Here is a 17,421-nt window from a genome sequence, read left to right as displayed (position 1 = left end):
TATCATTTTTTGCCTCTCATCTCGAACCGCGGTTGCGTACGATCGCGACGGTGGCGGCCATCTTCGCGCATCTCCTGCGCCGTTGCCGTCTTAGCATGGCCCGCGCCCACTACGCTTAGCACTGCGGATGTACAGAAACTAGCGAGAAACTACGGATGTACACGAAACAGCGCACCGACCGGTGTTATCTTACATAGCGACAAAGGAAACGGGCACCGACAACATATTGCAACCGAAATTAAAACTAACGAAAAACCGTCGCGCACGAAGCCCGATAAATAAATGCGTCCGACGCGGTTGACGTTTCGAAGCGATGTGAGAATGTTTGACATTGGAGCCGGTCATATAAGAGTTATATCGTGAGCTGTTCGATCGGTTGTATGACGCCCTTTGGGAGATGTGTAGCGACTATTAACAATAACTACTGAAAGTAAATAACGTTCATAAATATCCACTAGCATTATTCATTCTAAATTTCATTTATATTTCCTAACAAAATTACTCAATGCCCTTGATTTTATTGCCAACCTTTGTATCCCTTTTGTACAGGGTTATAAACAACCCTGACGAAATCTGTCAGCTGGCCTGTGTTTTGATTTGAGCACCATACCTCTCGCTCGCTCACACCGCTGCCTGGAGGGAAAAGGGAAAACAGGGCTCCGAAATCAAAACAAAGTGCGAATGCAAAGGCATTTTCCATCCTGCGCCACTAATTCGCGTGCGGAAGGGTGCGCGAGAGACGAGTATCACACTTTTCATCCACCGAATACGCCCACGACACGAGGGGTGCGTGTTCGATCCGACGCAGCACGGTTTTAGGCCGTTCCCGCGACATTTCCGCAAAGTGCTGGACTGCTGGTGCTGGTTTGTTGATTTCCGTTTCTTCGTTTGAGTTTGCAAACCTGTCCCTTTGGGTGTCATAAATCGGTTTCTCGTTACTACCACCGCAGGCTTGCCGAGGAACATCGCAATGTGCCGTTTAGTTTGTATAGTTTCTTCGCCGTTTATTCCTGCAACGAACAACGAACGAACGAACTAGGCCCAGCTAGTCCACCACGAGTGTCGCAGCGTCCGTTTTTGGTTTCCCATAAGTTACCATTCTCTTTGTTTCGATCGAGAAGTCAAGTGTTTGGTTGCTTGTGTGTTATTCGCGTGTTTGCATTCATCTCTTCCATACCGTAAACTGCGTCTTTACAGTCAGCGAACCAAACTTGGTACTATCTTCCGTAAAACCTACAAAACAGAAGCAAAATAAGTACAGTAAGTATTAGGCCAGCTAGGAAATGCAGCGTAGTAAATCAGTGAGAATGATTCATTCCGATCAGATAACCAACCATCTGTGTATTTGTGCCAAATGGTCCGAAGCGCACCAAAGGGGTGCCTGCGAGGCTAGGAAATCGAAACATTATTGATTTTCTCACCTGCGCTCGGGGACATTATGCACTCTGTTTACTTTGTCCGTCCTGGTTACTGCTCACCTCGTCAGGGCAGAATAATTTACATGTTTTGCTTTTCTCTCACCACTTCGCCAGAGCTGATAATGGAGGAATAGGAACGCCCCGTGGAAACAAGCACGAGTTTCGCTCATTAGCATAGCAAGGAAAAAAATCACTCCCCATCGTGGGCGGATCGGGTGGTTATCACCAGATGGTACACGGTCATACTTCCCAAATCGCCGTGCACCAAGACTAACGCGCAACATAGTACACCAACCGGAAGCCGAAGCGGAGCAAGCTTGAAACGAGTGTCAATTACTTTCGTACGTAGGTTTAGTAGAGAAGACCGTTTCTGCATCGTACGGCTGTCTTGATGAGCCATCCTTCCACCGCAACAATCGTTGAGACGGTTCAAGTGCACTGCACCACGTGAAGCTAGTAGATAAGAAAAGTGAACAGCAAGGCCGGACACCATGGAAGTAACGCCGGAAGAATGGACCGAGCGGGCGAAGGAAAACATGAAAAAGTTCCTTAACCGGGGCGGTGCATGTCGTGGGGACGAACCGCAAACGCTGGTTGGAGCCGCACTCGAGAACACGCTCGGGTACGCGCTTAACCTTACGATGAAGGACCCAAACGAGTGGACGGACGATGAGCTGCAGCAGGAGTACATGGAACAGCTGTGCTTCTATGATGCTGAATCGCGCAAGACCATCGACAAGCTGACGCAGCAGATGTACGCGCAGGGTGTAGTGGCCGAGGAACCGTGCCATCTGACGATCCTGCCGATCGAGCTGTACGCCGAGGGAAAGCTGTACGAGGTGGCGCTGTTCCGGTACCAGTTTGGGGACTGCAACGTGACTGAACCGAAGTACGTGGATTCGTATGGACGCGTGTACGGCAGCTTCCGGGACTTTCTGCGCAACAACAAGTACCCATCGGCGGAGGTGATGTACCCACGCGAGGGACGACTCGAGGCTGGCGAAGATAAGACGGTGCAGTACGAAGTGGGGAAAACACCCGCCTGGAAGGCGTACTACTTCAAGGCGTTGGACATCGCGACGGGCATCATCGGTAACTGGCAACGATAGCGGTGATCCAAACGTCCTGTTTCTCACCATACATTCTTGCGCTTCCTTTTTTAGGTATTGCCGGTGCAACCGGGGCCATTTTCCTCTCAGGCGGCATCGCAACGCCGTTTGTTGCGGCCAGCATCGGCTCGGCACTGTACGCGACCGGTCGCTCGATCGATGTGCTTCGTGACAAAAGCGCCCACCAGGAGTCACTGAATCCGTTCCGTGATTCAGAATCGCGCACCGCCTGGTTGAGTTTGACCGCGCACGTGCTCACCTTCGGCACGATGCCGCACATATCGGCCCTGTCTGGTGTGGCCTCGACCAGTCATAGTATCGCGACCGGTTTCAAAGTTTGCAACTTCATCAACGAGACAGGCAACATAATCAGCGATCTCGTGATTTGCGACACGTTGTCGGCGATGCACTCGAGTTACTATAACGCCTCGATCGAGACGCGGTTAGCCCATGCTGCCTCAATCTGCTTCTGGACGAAGACACCTATTAGCATCCGCAGGGCGGAGCTGATGATGAAGAACAACGCGATCGTCGCGTTGAAGCTGTTTGGGTTCGAGGATCACTGTTGCGAGTACTTCAACAACGATTCCCATGCGATCGATATTGGGTTGCGTATCGCGAAACATTCGCTCGAGTACAACGTGCTAATTGGGTCTGATCCTAGCGAACCAGGCACGATTCGAATCGATGGCACCCGGTTCCCGATTAAGGCACTATTGCGTCTTGAACCAAATGAGGTAGAGCTGTTATTTGATGCATTGCAGGGCGTAACAGCGACACCCGGAGACCGTGCGCTGTTCCATGAACTATGCCTACTGGTCCGGCCCACGTCAGGATTGCCACCGACGGAAAACGAAGATGATGGCAAGCTACACACGCTGGTACGGTTCCTTGCAGAGGAAGCAACGCGCGAATGCCTGCCCGTAAACGAGCTGATGGAAATTCTGCTCCAAACGTACGCCGTCGTCAAGCGGTGCGAAGAACTGGCTCACGTTTCACCCACCACCTTCGGGCTGTCGGTTGAGCAAGGAGGCTTATGTATAGGCCGTGGTCTCTGGATGCGTCTCAAACCGGCCTACATCCTGCTTGCGTCCAAGCGAACGACACCACTCCCAGCGGACCAAACCACTGACGGGAAGTTGTTGCAGGATGATCCGAGCAAGAGCACCGAAGACAAAGACACGGAACGGGTGGTGCGGGCGATACTGGACCTGAACGAGGAGCAGTGCGTTCGCTTGACTGAGGTCGTCCGCCAGGATCCAAACTATTTGTGTATTTTTAAGCAAAAACCCCACGACGCCAAAACCGGTGATGCTGTGTCGAACGCAGAAGGACAACAGGACGAGCAGCTATACCGTAATCTAAAGGAGAACATTCTGCGAGCACTTGAACGGGGAATGGATGCCAGTTAAATACAACGGTAGACGTCTGGGAGGGTAAGTGAACCAAGAGGCCGTCACGGGCCCGATGTGGAAGAGTCAAGTTAAAAATAACGTGTTTTTAAATGTTAGCGACCATACCAGAAACCAGAGCAATACTAACAAGAATATGAAGCGAATAACGAAGGCCATTAACCACTAACTGAGCATGAAAACATACAAAGCTGCATACGAAGCATACATCCATTTATTAGCCAAATTTTTAGAGAAAATAATAGAGAACAAATATGAAAAACTTAAGATTGAGAAGAAATAACAGTTACAAAATGACATAATCAGCTTTTGTAGAGCGTACTAGAGAAATAGATCAAACATGCTATAAGTAGAGTTGCTAACTGAACTACCGTGTTTTAGCGAGGATAGCATACAACAAAGATAAAGTATAATTTCTAAAATATTTACATACGTTAGCTAACTGTGCTGACATAAAACTCCAGATCCTGTTTAATCTGTTACTTTTAGTGTTATCACCATTTTGGTTATGTTAAAAGGTGCAGGTCGGTTAATAATTATACCCAAAAAGATAAGTATTCCTTCTGTGCTATAATCGCTAAACTACGGGCGTATCTGGAAAAGCAAAAACAGCAAAACAAAACATACGACCAGCGTGAAAAAATCTTGTAATCGACACATATCAACTCAAAGCGAGTATAATGAATAGCTAAGTAAGCGAACATTGTTAGGAAGAAACAAATTAAACTAAATCAAAAAACACATTTATAATTGGAGGTGTATTACAGAAAGGAGAATATTTTTACAAACAAAAACGCACACAACACACGAACATGCAGAAACGATGTGTCCACACAATGTACACGTTTTAAATTGCCTGTTTAACGCCGTGCTTCCCTGATGTGCTTATACATATTTATATATTCCTCTTTTTTCTGTTTAATTGTTAAACTCTCCTCATTGATAATCGGAGAACAGCTCGATCAAACGGCACAAAAACTTATCCAAACAGCATCAAAAGCATAATCAAAACGAATCTAATGCTAACAAGCATCGTTGAACTGTTCTACCTGATACCTTTTTAACACAACATAACGGGCAGAAGAGTGCGCCGGTAATTGAACATTTCGAGAATTTCTATTTTTGTAAACTCTATTTGTAAGCTGTTGGGAAATGGGGGTTTTCTGTTGGCTCATTTTGAAATGGCACTCGTACACACACGAAGACACGTTGTTTTACTTTTTAATACGAAAACCTACATGAAATGGAACCTAGAGTATAAAGTTTGCTAAACAAATTTAAAGTGATAGATTCGAAGAATTTAAGCAACATAGAAACACGCCGCGAAACAAACAAAAATATTTATACAGGAGATTGTGAGTGAGCAAAACCACTACTAGCGAGTAGAACCATTTAGTAATACAAAACAATGAAAGCTTTGTAGGTTTTATAAAGTAAAAAGAAATGAAACATGTGTAAATCCGTTTGAGAGTGAATGAATTAAGAGTCATTAAACATGTTTAAAAAGTTCCAAACAAAACAACAATATAGCAAAACGTTTAAATCGTATAGAACGTATATTACAATATTTCAGAAAATAACACACAGAAAAACACCAAAGATTTGCATCGCCCTACATAGCGGCAAAGACAAAATGAAAGGCAAAAGATGAAAGTGCATGTTAAAGCTTGCAACAATAGAGTAGTGTGTAGCCAGAATTTAGCACCATTCATTTCCGTTTCTATTACATTCCAGCGCCAAACATTGCTTTTGTTTTGTTCAATACACATCTCTTCGCTATTTCTGGCTGGCTTGCTTGATCAACAAACCGCAAAATAGCCATTTTTAAATACCGATCAAGTTTGAATGTCAATTAAAGGCGATACTAGCGCCCGTAATATAACGTGTGCAAGATACAAATTTGGAATCTTTATTCTATTCGTACCTTTCTAAGCTATAATTTGAAAATACGCTAAGAAGATGCTTAAGTGAATATTGAGCTTTTACTATATTTACTTTTTTTTAATATTATACTGTAAATCGTTTGTTTTCGCTTGTCCCAGTTGCAGTGTGTTTGTTAAGGGTGGCTGTTAGTGCTTTGATACCGAGGCTATGCTCATTAACTTAAGCTTTAAATGGAGCAAAAAAAACGATTGATCAAAAGCAGCAACATCTATGTAACACCATAGCGCGAGTGAAAATAAAAAGGAATTAGATGTTTTTTCTGTTCGAAAACACTCATTGAACTTGACTCGCTACTGCTTCTTTATCGAACATCACAACAAACCGACCCCTGTTTGCAGCGAAATGACAAGCTGTACCATCGAACGCTGAGAATCGCCCACAACGAGATGGGTGTGAAGAGATTCCTCGCAAACTTACATTCTCAAGCACGCTGAAGGCATCGAGTGGTAGTAAAACGCGCCATTCCTACTTGAAAGTATATTAAATGATCTACAAAACTCTAAGTTAAAGTCTAAGTAACTTAAACGGGCTGTGTTACAAGCCTATCGGGGGTTAAATCTAAACATAAAATACGATCCCTGCCGCCATTAGCGATCCTGTGCTCACGGAAGTTGCGAGTACCGCGGAGGAGTGCGCCAGATGGCGCTCGAGTTTCGCTTCAGCTTGCGCGCATCGATCGTAGGGAACAGTTTACGCAGATCGGGCGTCATTGGTTGCACCGAGAACAACCGATCGATCACCTTGGTGTCAATCTGGGCTTGGATTGCGAGATTTTTCCGGAAGTTGGCAGCTGTAAGGCAAGTAGAAAGTGAGCCACGATGCTTGCTATGGTGGCCTTTCGTCTTCACCACACACACACTTACTGTGCTTGCACCAATCTGGAATCGGTGGTCGCTTCTTCTTGCGCGGTGCGTTCGGATCCTCGGGGACATCCTCGTCCGTAGAGTCGTCCGTGTCGATCATTTCGAACACGAACGCCTGGCTGCGCGCAGTAGTTTTCTTCTTCGCTGCCAGCTGCTGCTTTTCCAACTGTTGCTGCTGCTGGCGCAGCTTCTGCTGGTACAGCTGCTTGTGCAGCTTAATCTCGTGGTTTTCTTTCGTCTGGCTTTGCTTCAACGATTCCAGCAGCTCGCGGTCGATCCTGGAAGCAAACGAAAAAAAAAAATGGTTACATCAATGTCCCTACGCAGGATACTGCTGATCGTTGCCCATCCGTACCGTTGCTGTTCGGCCATCTGTTTGGCGAGGTCCTCTCGCTTTTGATCTGCGAGTGCCTTCTGCTCCTCCTGTTGGCGCCGCTTCTCGAACTCCTCCAGCTTGCGTGCTTTCTTCTGCGCGTCCAAGCGCATCTTCTCCTGCTTCTCGTTGACCAGCTTTCGGAACTTTTCGTCCTTCTCACGCAGCAACCGCTCGGCATGTTCGCGCTTCTCGCGCTCTATTGCCTCCCGCTGCTGCGTCGCCAGGCGCTGTTTTTCTTCGCGTTTTTTCTTTTTCTCGTCCAACAGGGACGACGTGGAGGAAGCCGCCGACAACGTGCCACCGCTCGCACCGCCACCACCGGCACGGTCCCAGCTCGAATCACGGGACTGACTGCGCGTCATTGTGCTAGCCGAAGCAAGGACAGCTCGATTTTGCATTTGTGCAATCTTCGACGCAGAGGAAGCCTTCTGAATCGGCTGTGCGACACTGTTCGGAGTGCAGACGGTCGATTTGGCTTGGGCCGACCGTACCAATCCAACCGGCTCGCTAACGAGAGTCGGCGTACTAACCGTTTTGACGATCCGACCAATTTGTGAATGCGGTGTGCCCACCTTCTGCTGGCCCGTGGTGACACACTTCTCGAATGCCTCGATGCGACTCTTGATTGGGCTCATGACGCATGGATTGAAGAGTTCCTTGTTTTTCTTAGCATCTGTCCCGGTGCGAGTTCCGGCCGTTGCACTGCTCGCCTTTTTCACGATACCCATGGAGGTGAGATTTTTCGGTTTCGGAGCGAGCATGGGCGGAATTAACGATGTGATCATTTGCTTCGGTTTCAACTCCGGTATTTGAGGTGCCTGGATGGGTGAATTTTCGATCACCGAATCGTCCTCGGTCATGATGCTGGCATTGGCTAAGTTTGCTGGACCCTGCCTCTTGGAAGGATCGCTTTTATCAAGCACGAACGTTTCGTTCGTGACTCCAGCTCCGTTTTGTCCCACCGGGGTAGCTCCCTTCGCGGGAATATTAAACGTTTCGTTGCCTCCCGGTCCAATATCCATCGGGGAAGTAACCGTAAATGTTCCGTCCTGTACCGTAGGGGACGTCATATTGGATGACGCGGGTTGTGTGACGACATATGTACCGTTCAAATCATGCGGAAGAGGTTGCGGCACTGGCATCTTTTGCAGAGCGATCTTTAAGGGACGCATTTGACTCTGAAGCTCCGATGCAGACGGTTCCCGTTGCAGTTCGGGTTCCTGCTCCTGCTCATGGGCATCTTCGTACACGGACTGACCAGACGTCCTTCCATGTTTCGGATCGTTTACAAGTTGTTGCTCTTGCTGCTGCTGCTGCTGCTGCTGTTGCTGCTGCTGCTGTTGCTGCTGCTGCTGTTGCTGCTGCTGCTGCTGTACGATTGATAGCTTTTCCGACTTAACTCTAGAAGGTTCGATCATCAAATTCGGTCCATTGGTGGTAGATTGTTTAGCTTCCGCTTTCGCTTTTGGTGGTCTTCCACGCGTTGGGCGAATCTCGCTTTTTTTATTGCTCTCCTGACTCACATTATCATCCATCATCGAATCCGCCGATGAAACGGTGGAACGAGCTGGAGCTTCCTTCGAACTCTTCTCGGGTTCCGCCGCAGGCTTCTTCTTAGTGCGTGCCTTCGGTGCCGGTTTCGGTGGCGGCATCTTTGGTGGAGGCATCTCTTCGTCGGAAACTATCTCAACCTTAGGTATCACCGGTGGGACAACCAGTAACGAGGACGTTTCGCGTGTGACAGCCGACGGGGAACGCTTTTTCGATGGTTCCTGCTCCTTAGAAATGATCCTGTTCGCTTGGTTGGCATCGTTCTCTACCTCCATATCATTGAATGTCTGCTCGGTATCGGTAGGCAGCGTAGATTTTTCAGCGATTTTATTGCCGTTGCCGTTAGCGACCGTAGAAATTCGTTCTGTTTTAATTGACATCGCTATAGAACCGGCGTCGTTACGAATTTTTGATTTCAGTGGAATTTCCTTCAGTTTGTCCTGTGCCTTTATTCGGGCTGCTCTAGAAGGACGAGCAGTTGTATCCTCGCTTGACGGGACAGTCTGCTGTGGAGGTGCCTTTTCTTGAGACGGTCCGGATACATTCAGCATGCGAGCGGACGACCTGTTTGTAGCGGAGCTATTCCGTTCGCTGGATTGGGTCATCGTCGTATGGCTTCCTTGATCTTCATTTGTGGTTGTGTCGCATCTGGTGGTACCGCTGATACTATTTTCATCCCGTTCCGATATGGAAAGCTGTCTTTTTGGACGCTTTTTGTTCTGCACCGGAGTACCCCGTTCCTTCGCCTGCATAACGCACTCGTTGAGTTTAGTTTCGAATTCCTGTAGTAAAGTGAAAATTCGAACCAGAGATGTGTAAAAGTCCAACAACGTAGGAACAGCAACATACAATAGCGTCACAAAAATACACTATCCTACCGCGACTTGATCCTTACCTTGAACTCAACCTCCATCGCTTTTTCTCTGTCGAATGCTTCCCCTATGAAGGAGTTAAACATTTCCAACAGCTCATCCATATTGGCTCGAGCACCGGCGGTTCCTAGCTAAACCAATGCAAACCGGGTTTTAATGCAACTTCAACTAGTTCTCGGGTTTGTAAAAACCACAAAGTACACGCTTTGTTTGGCAATCGTCGTGGACACCGAACTGCGAATGCATAAGCCACTGCCTTTTTGCCCTGTCAGCGTCGATGGCTAAGCTATAATATTTTCAACGCAATTGTAAACGTATACGAGTTATAGTAGATCACAATTAACAGAATGACTGAGGCACACGTTTGCTGCAAATCCTAAGATTGTTGAGAAACATAGAAACTACAAACACAGAAACCGCCCAATCCACGGCGTAACTTCAAAAATTGAATGAACCGTTTGTGTAGAACCCGTTCTCGAACACACTGCACGCATAAGGCCTTTTCGCGATTTGAACGAACGGTTTCTCGTTGACAGCTTAAAGGCCTTACATGGCATACTTTGACGTTTTTTTCTTATGTATTTTCAAATTTTAAGCGAAATTGATACAATTTATACACTTATTAGTATAAAACATAAATACATCGTTTGTGCATGTTCAATTTTGCTAAGTAATAACTATGAGTGTCTTGTATTTCATGTGAAAAATGTGCAAATTTATCTGCTCAGTTTCATTCGTGGCAAACAAAATTATAGTGTTCTTTTATATATTGGACTAAATGTATATTAGTTTCAGGATAATATCCTTTGTTTTTATTATTATTATAGAGGAAATATATAAAACTAATTGAGCTGAAATAGAATTGTAAATACAACAACAAATGTCAGACGTTCCAGTCTCAGGACTATCCCACTGTCCCACTGGTGGGGTTTTTGTTTTCAAACAGAAAATATCAAAACATTAGATATCTTTCGATAGCTGCCTGTGCAAATCGGCTGATTGTTCGCTATGAATACTCAATCTGGATATAACGTTAGCTTCTGCACGGATCCAAAGTTTAAGCTGCAAGTAATAAAAAGAGATACCGAAGAAAAATGCGACATATGTTTGTTATCTTTGAAAAATCCTGTACAGTACGGCGAATTCATCGTAAGAGAATTCAGTTCACTCAAAATCAAGTGCCATTATTTTTGTTTGGTAAGAACTTTATCTCAGTATCTCCGGATGGATTGTAGTAGAAGATATCGTTTTTCTGATTTTAGCTTACAGGTACTCTCATACCACAGAGAGGTGTCATAAAATCTGGCATCACTGGGTTCTTAATACGTGACATTGTAGCTAGCTTTCGTGAATATCGGTATCGAAACTGTGTTTATTGCCAGTGTCCCTCCGCTCCGATACGATGCGCAAAGGATGGTTGTGATCGTTGGTTTCATTATCCGTGCGGCTATGACAACTCCTGCCTGACACAATTTTGCGACCAATTCAACTCCTTTTGTCATCTACATGTTCCGGAAGAATACTACCAGCCTCAGAACACAAAGGACAAAGATTGTGAAATTTGTTTCGAAGAGTTGCCACAACTCACGGATGCGAATTTCAACATTCTTTCCGTGATTCAAAGTTGTAACAAACCAAAGTGCCCTCCTGGACTGATGCACCGGACATGTTTACAGCGATTTGCGTATACGTCGGGATATAATTTTAAATGTCCATTGTGTTTCCGAAAGGACTTTAAAATCCAAGCGATCAAAAGGGGTATTTTTGTGCCCTCGCGAGAATCCGCGTGGGAGCGGGAAGTAGGAGCATATAAAGATATTCACAAACGCAAATGTACTGCAGCACACTGCATATTAGCAAAAACATGTAACGAGAAAAACGCATCAACGTTAGTAGGCTGTAAGATCTGTGGTGGGCAGTTGATGCATAGGGTGTGCACTCAGCTGGCGGACTCTGATGTATATTTATGCGCCAATTGCATGCAAGATTCGTTTGTGAATCTAGTTTAATACACACAATAAATAATCTTATAAGAAATGGTTCACGTATCTTAGCAAAATAATAAGTATCATTACTAAATACATCTTCTTGAACTAAATAGTCAGTAAATCACAAGGAAACTCAAAAGTGTCTTCAGTTTATGGCTTATTTCATACATACTTTATACTACAATTCTACTTGAAAGTATGTAATGGAATATAATTTATAAGATTCGGGTTTTCTACCAAACTATTGCATTTACTGGAAAATTATTTGACTGAACGGAAAATTCAAAATTTTGATTTTGTGTCAAATTTGACGTGCATTGTGCCAAAATGCGCCAGATTGTTTTGGTCGGTAGTTTTAATGGCAACGATTTTTGTTATTCTATAGATAAAGCTACATTTAAATCTCGTTTGCAGTTATGAAAAATGTTCCATTACATAGTTGATAAAGTGAAGTAACTACCAGTAGTATAGCACATAGGTCATCAAAGCAAAGTATCGATAGTATAGAGGTGAAGCTGATCACAATCCACCCGAGCGTCATGGTGCGTTGCTTTGGAGGTGTTTCTAGGTTAGCCAGTTGTTCGGCAGCTTCCTTCCGTTGTGCTGGTCGTGTCAAGTTTGCATTGGCGTGCAGCTCTGCGAAGGAATTGGTACGGCGTTCAGCTTGTAGCTACCAATCGGACAACAAATAGCACCGCAGAAGCACCCGTTCCCCGTGTCGTATCGTGTCTCAAGTATTCACGTTGTAAGTGAAAGAAAAAAAGGAAGTCTGGTTGCTAAAAAAATCGACAGCAGTAAACAAAACGATAGCACAAATCTAGAGTCGCATATCACACGCGCGAAGTGCGCTGGCGAGTTTACAATTTACGGTGGTATGCGTTTGTAGAGCGCTATTCCGGATTGCGACCGCCAAATGCAACCATCTCAATGCGCCCAGCTCGTTGTGCGAGGCAGGCTGTGCGCTGCCGTGCTTGTTTAGTGTTGTGTGTGATGAGGAAGACACCAAGGGTGAATAAAAAAATCAAGTGGCGACCTTAGGGCAGCTCCGGTGCGCGTCTGGAGGTTGTTTCTCTCGCAAGGCACTGTGGATCGATAGAACCGGGTGAGTGAGTTTTTCTTGGAATCATCCCTGGTCCTTTGGACCGAGGTCCCAATGTGCGAACCATGCTGTGTGATTCCCGTGACGTAAACAACCCAACTTGATTAAGATTCAACCGATCGGCCCACATTGGCAAGGGTTTAATACGCTCTAGCATTCCATTTCGAGTGAGCAAAGTGAACGAAGTCCGATGATTGCAATAATAAGCGTGATGTAAGATGTCGAAACGCCTAATGTGGTACGTCGTACAAACGCGCCGTGTCTCAGTCCTATATTGTGCTCGAAACGATCGCCGAGTGTATGTGAGTGTAGTTTCTTTAATTTAATAGTGCCTCCCATTTTCAGCTCGACCAAAATTCGCGTAATTCCCAACAGTGGGAATTTTGCCGCAGCTCTGGTGGCATAACAACCTGATGGTTTTGTGCTAAGTGACGGTGAAAGACAAAGCGAAATGTTGTGCTTTGTAAAGTGAAAAGTTTTTTGTGAGTTACTGGCCTCTACGAGCATTCCACCGGCTCAAAAGGCGAATCGTGCGAAAATATGCCACACAAGAATCATCCTCATTTGGAGATGGCATCATTAGCTTGAAGGAATCAGTTTAAGAAGAAAAAAAGCAACGAATCTCGTTAATTTCACATAGTAGGCATCGAAACGGACGTCTCTCTACCGGCAAGGATAGCCGGAAACGAGGATCACTGAAACGCGCATTTCTAAACGAAATGAACAAGTGAAATATGACGAAATAATTACCACAAAGAACCCCTTATCCCGGGTTGGCAAGGAGCTACAAGTACGCTCCAAAGGCTCGACAGCGCGTCGGCAGAGTACGCCTCAAAATTTACGAACAGCACGCCAAAAACAAACCAGCTCTCAGGACACCAGCTGGTCGGGCCAGCGGAACCGGTCGTCTGCGTCCAACCACGTCAAGTAGTTACGAGAGGAAGGACAACTCCTTGAAGGTACGTATCACGATTGGGAAGGAGAAGAAAAAAAAACACACAATGTTGCCATTTGGCATCCCATTCCAGCTTGCTTTCCCTTGTAGACAGGACCACAGGTCATATTCCCTCCTCTCACGGAGCGCCGTTTGCAATGCCTCGGATTTACTACCCAGAGCTTGTTTGCAGTCCTTTTTTTGAGTCCATTCCTTTTTGTTTTATTTTCTCCTGGGCGGATTCTGGTGGCTGGTTTTACCTGCCATCGTTCTGCACCTGCCGCACTCTGGTTTGCAGCTTCGGTTATGCCGTGTTTTTTTATTTCCGAAAGAGTAACATCTTTCGCGAGATGTTCTCTCGAGACAGCTTGCACCTTTTCGCTGCTGTCCGATGGAGTTATGATGTCTTGAGAAATCTATTTTTTTCAAATAAAAATGGGTAATTCCGCTTTAGGATAATATGGGGGCTTTTATAGACGAACTCTTTCCTCTGAATAACATTCAAATGACACTCTGCAATTTTGTGAGAGGAACCACAAGAAACATAAAAAAATGAGCGTTTTCATATAGAATTAATAAAGAGCAGATGGAATAGAAACGACAGAGTCTGCAAAAATGATGATACATTTATCATTCTTTCTTTCTGAGCGTCCAAAATGAGCCTGGCGTCGGCTGGAATGAAGTGCAATCTTCAACCGATGAATGAGAATCTCGGTGAATGATTCCGAAACGACCACATGCATGCAAGCGCCGCTTTTCAGCCCTCTTACTATGCAGTCTGTGCTGGGACGGTGTCATTGGTCCTTCAAGGACAGGAAGGGACAGCAGCACACATTGGAAAGCCTTTCCTTGAACGATATTTCACACAGGTTTGCTTGCCGACGCGAACAAAACCAGAACAACGCGGACCGTCTGCGAGAGATTATGAGAAGAAACGGTTTGAGGACGCGATATTCGTTCGCAAGGAGTAGAAGAAAGCTGCTAGAGTGTGCGAGAGCGAAACGCATGAAAAAAAGGTCGTGTTTAGTCTCGTTACTACTGATAACAGGACCACTACCGTCATTGGCCTATGTGAATGACATGAGCATGCCTTTTTTACCATCCACATGTCCATACTGAGCTAAAGGACGAGCACCACGTGCTTATGGGCTCGTGCGGCCACTCAACAAGTACCACGACGCCACCCACTTGGGGTTTAACTTATTTAGCTGGCTTGCCTTTGCAAAATGGCAGCAAAATGGAAATCAGCTCGATCCGTGGCCCGCGCACAGCAATGAATGATACACGTGCTGTTTGTTCCCTCAAATGGTAGATTATTTCCTTTCCCCGTTCAGGGTTGCTTGAAACGAACCACCCGCCCAGATAGCATTCTCGTGCGGGCTTCCATTTCCGCTGCGTGTTTGTCCTGCCAAGTCGGAATGTTTGTGCATATTTGGGTCAAGTGGCAGGAGAAGGATATTACATTCCTGGAGTTCAAAAAAAAAAGAAGATAAAAATGGGCATCTTTTTACTCCTCCCTATGGAGGACCGATTGAGGACCGTTTGCTGTGTGTTTGCCATCGGTTTTGTGATGCAACCCACCGTTGGAAGGTGAATGCGTTAATTTATTATTGAAATGCACATACCCTTTTTCCACCCCAGCACAGTAAACACCGGCAACGTTCAATAATGGGGAGCAAATAGAGCGCCCCAGCATCTATTTGTAGTTTCTGTTCGGCGGGGCGATGCTTCCCACATGGAGATATGGCATTTTCCAACTGGTTTTGGGGTGCGTTTGAGACAGAGAAACCGTTGTTTTTTCTCTCTCTTTCTCTCGTTTCGGTGCTCCTAACGAGCCAGCAAAAGGAGATCATATTTCATCCGGTCTGGTCGCGTCTTACACGCACATCCCGACCGGAAATGATACAGAGTTTCAATTGCACACACAGAGCCTGTGCACGATCGAGCCCTCCGGTCCATATTGCTCCGCCGGAAGTTGGCTGTTGAAGGTGTTCTTATTGTTTCGCTTTTCCAAGGGTCTCTCGGGCGTTTGCATGTGCGATCGGACGTGCTTTTTGGGGTTGCCCGTGGTTCAAGGCTTATCGCCGATGATAAGGCAAACGGGGCGGGTTGAAACCGGACTCCAGCAGCTCGTTTGCTTGAGCAGTACTTCAGGCTTTATTGCGCTTGCTTACCACGGTGCTGTAAACATTGAATTCCGGCGGATTTTGCGGGCATTTTTGGAGCTCCGTTGAAACGTGAAGAGAGAAGCCACACGGTTTTTTTTTGTTGTCCTCGTGTATCTACTAAACGAGGACGAAGGAGGGAGGGAATTTGTGCACCAAAGAAGCTTGCGGGGATTTATTTATAAACCGATGGTGGGCCGGATGCGTTGAACCAAAAACCAACGCGGCGTGGGGGAAGAAAATTCGCTACGCCATTTCCACGATCAATCACCGGACGGGGTGCTTTCTAACGATTTCTAATCAGCTTCCACACTGTTGTCCGCTGTGTTGGAATGGTGGAATAGGATGAGCGAAGAAACGAGCGGGAGGAAAAACAGCAACACGATCCATCCCTCGTGTGGTTTACAATTGTACAAAACGAGAGTACAGTGTTGGCCGCATGATTCGCCGATGCGTTAAGAAACCGAAACAACGCTCGATCGATTAAAGGCAATAGCAGCGCAACGAGATTGGGGTGCCATAAATGCAACGGGGTGAAAAGGAATTTTAAGCCCACCCACCACCCCTTACAGTGCCACCCGTGTAGCGAATGTTTTCCGATCGACGATCTTACTGCATCGCTTGGAGTACGTGGTTTCAAATGTTCGAATGCAAATAAACCCCTCGTCGGTTAGCGGTTTGGTTAGGGTGTGTTTGTTTTTGTTGCTCCAATTACACTCGGTTGCCGTGAAATTGTGCTCCCCCAGAGGGGGGTGGAAAACCCAACCCGACCCTTCGGTGTGATTGGCGAGAAAAGATAAACCGAGAATCGTGTGAACTTCACTCTCGGTTTTTGGTGCTTAACGAAAGTTTGTGTCCGCGTTAAAAACCGGGAGGGCCAGAGCGCTCGAGTTGTACGAAAAAGGAGGCCAAATGGTGTTCCACAGTGCGTTGCATCAGCGTCTATGTTGGCTCATGTTTTACACCGTGGGGAAGCCTATAACATTTGGGACATGCAAATTATGGGTTTCCAAGCGCGACGACGAGGTAAAGGTGTTTGTTCGCGTTTCTCACGGATTTGTAACTGTACGATATTTGGCACGCGTAGTTTTTTTTTCGGCCCGTTTCAATCGGCGTAAATTTAGTAAAACGTTTTGTTTGATTTTTCCCACGTTTGTATCGATTAGCCGGAAGGTGGTCATGAATTTCATGCCATAAACTGTTGGGGACGTCTTGTTTGGGGTCTATTTTTCCATCTCCCCCCATTCTATTGCATCTATTTTCGTCCCCAACTTGCTTTCCAAACGTCCAGCGAAAGGTAAGCAGGATTAGCTATCAATTTCCCGCACCTACCCGGCGATTGTTTTTCTTTCGACATCCTCCTGCACGGCCACGAATGCAAGATGCTACCTTCTCTGGTCTTGCTTTGAACCTCGCGGCCCGTTCGAATGGATCGTTTTTCACGTCCCTGCCTCCCTGTCTTAAACCCTCGCGCCCTGCTTTTGGCTAAATTTTCCCAAAAAGTGGCAGGAAAACGCTAATCCTCCCGACGGGCACGTTTTTTTCTTCCGCCAACCGGTTTTGGTTTGCCCTCTTCTCTCCGATCGTGCCGAAAATGGCGTTTAATGGCGGGTGCGGATGATAGAAATTTATGGCGTCTGGTAAGTCGGTTGAGGGCGGATTTTGTTTTGGGCACCAACCCCCCTTTTCC

At 46.2% G+C, this 17,421-nt stretch overlaps 3 protein-coding genes across 3 annotated transcripts; 2 read left to right on the top strand and 1 right to left on the bottom strand.

Annotated features, from left to right (window-relative positions):
- The first annotated feature begins 1,909 nt into the window (after nucleotides 1-1,909).
- Nucleotides 1,910-4,114, top strand: LOC128720971 (uncharacterized). The gene is made up of 3 exons (XM_053814673.1): nucleotides 1,910-2,510; nucleotides 2,582-3,963; nucleotides 4,039-4,114. The coding sequence occupies exons 1-2, from the start codon at nucleotides 1,910-1,912 to the stop codon at nucleotides 3,937-3,939; spliced, it is 1,959 nt and encodes a 652-aa protein (XP_053670648.1). The 3' UTR covers nucleotides 3,940-3,963; nucleotides 4,039-4,114.
- Nucleotides 4,115-6,485: 2,371 nt separating this feature from the next.
- On the bottom strand, nucleotides 6,486-9,649 carry LOC128720159 (inner centromere protein). The gene is made up of 6 exons (XM_053813812.1): nucleotides 9,569-9,649; nucleotides 8,488-9,455; nucleotides 7,826-8,388; nucleotides 7,102-7,795; nucleotides 6,747-7,024; nucleotides 6,486-6,673 (listed from the first exon to the last, which is right to left on the bottom strand). The coding sequence occupies exons 1-6, from the start codon at nucleotides 9,647-9,649 to the stop codon at nucleotides 6,486-6,488; spliced, it is 2,772 nt and encodes a 923-aa protein (XP_053669787.1).
- A 904-nt stretch (nucleotides 9,650-10,553) lies between these two features.
- Nucleotides 10,554-11,554, top strand: LOC128721308 (PHD finger protein 7-like). Its single transcript, XM_053815049.1, has 2 exons — nucleotides 10,554-10,742; nucleotides 10,808-11,554. Exons 1-2 carry the CDS (start codon nucleotides 10,554-10,556, stop codon nucleotides 11,552-11,554), a joined length of 936 nt encoding a protein of 311 aa, XP_053671024.1.
- Nucleotides 11,555-17,421: the final 5,867 nt, after the last annotated feature.

This window comes from Anopheles nili, chromosome 2, assembly GCF_943737925.1.
Source record: "Anopheles nili chromosome 2, idAnoNiliSN_F5_01, whole genome shotgun sequence".
Taxonomy (NCBI): Eukaryota; Metazoa; Arthropoda; class Insecta; order Diptera; family Culicidae; genus Anopheles; species Anopheles nili.
Note: the sequence above shows the minus strand (reverse complement) of the source record. Positions and strands in the feature narration are given on the sequence as shown.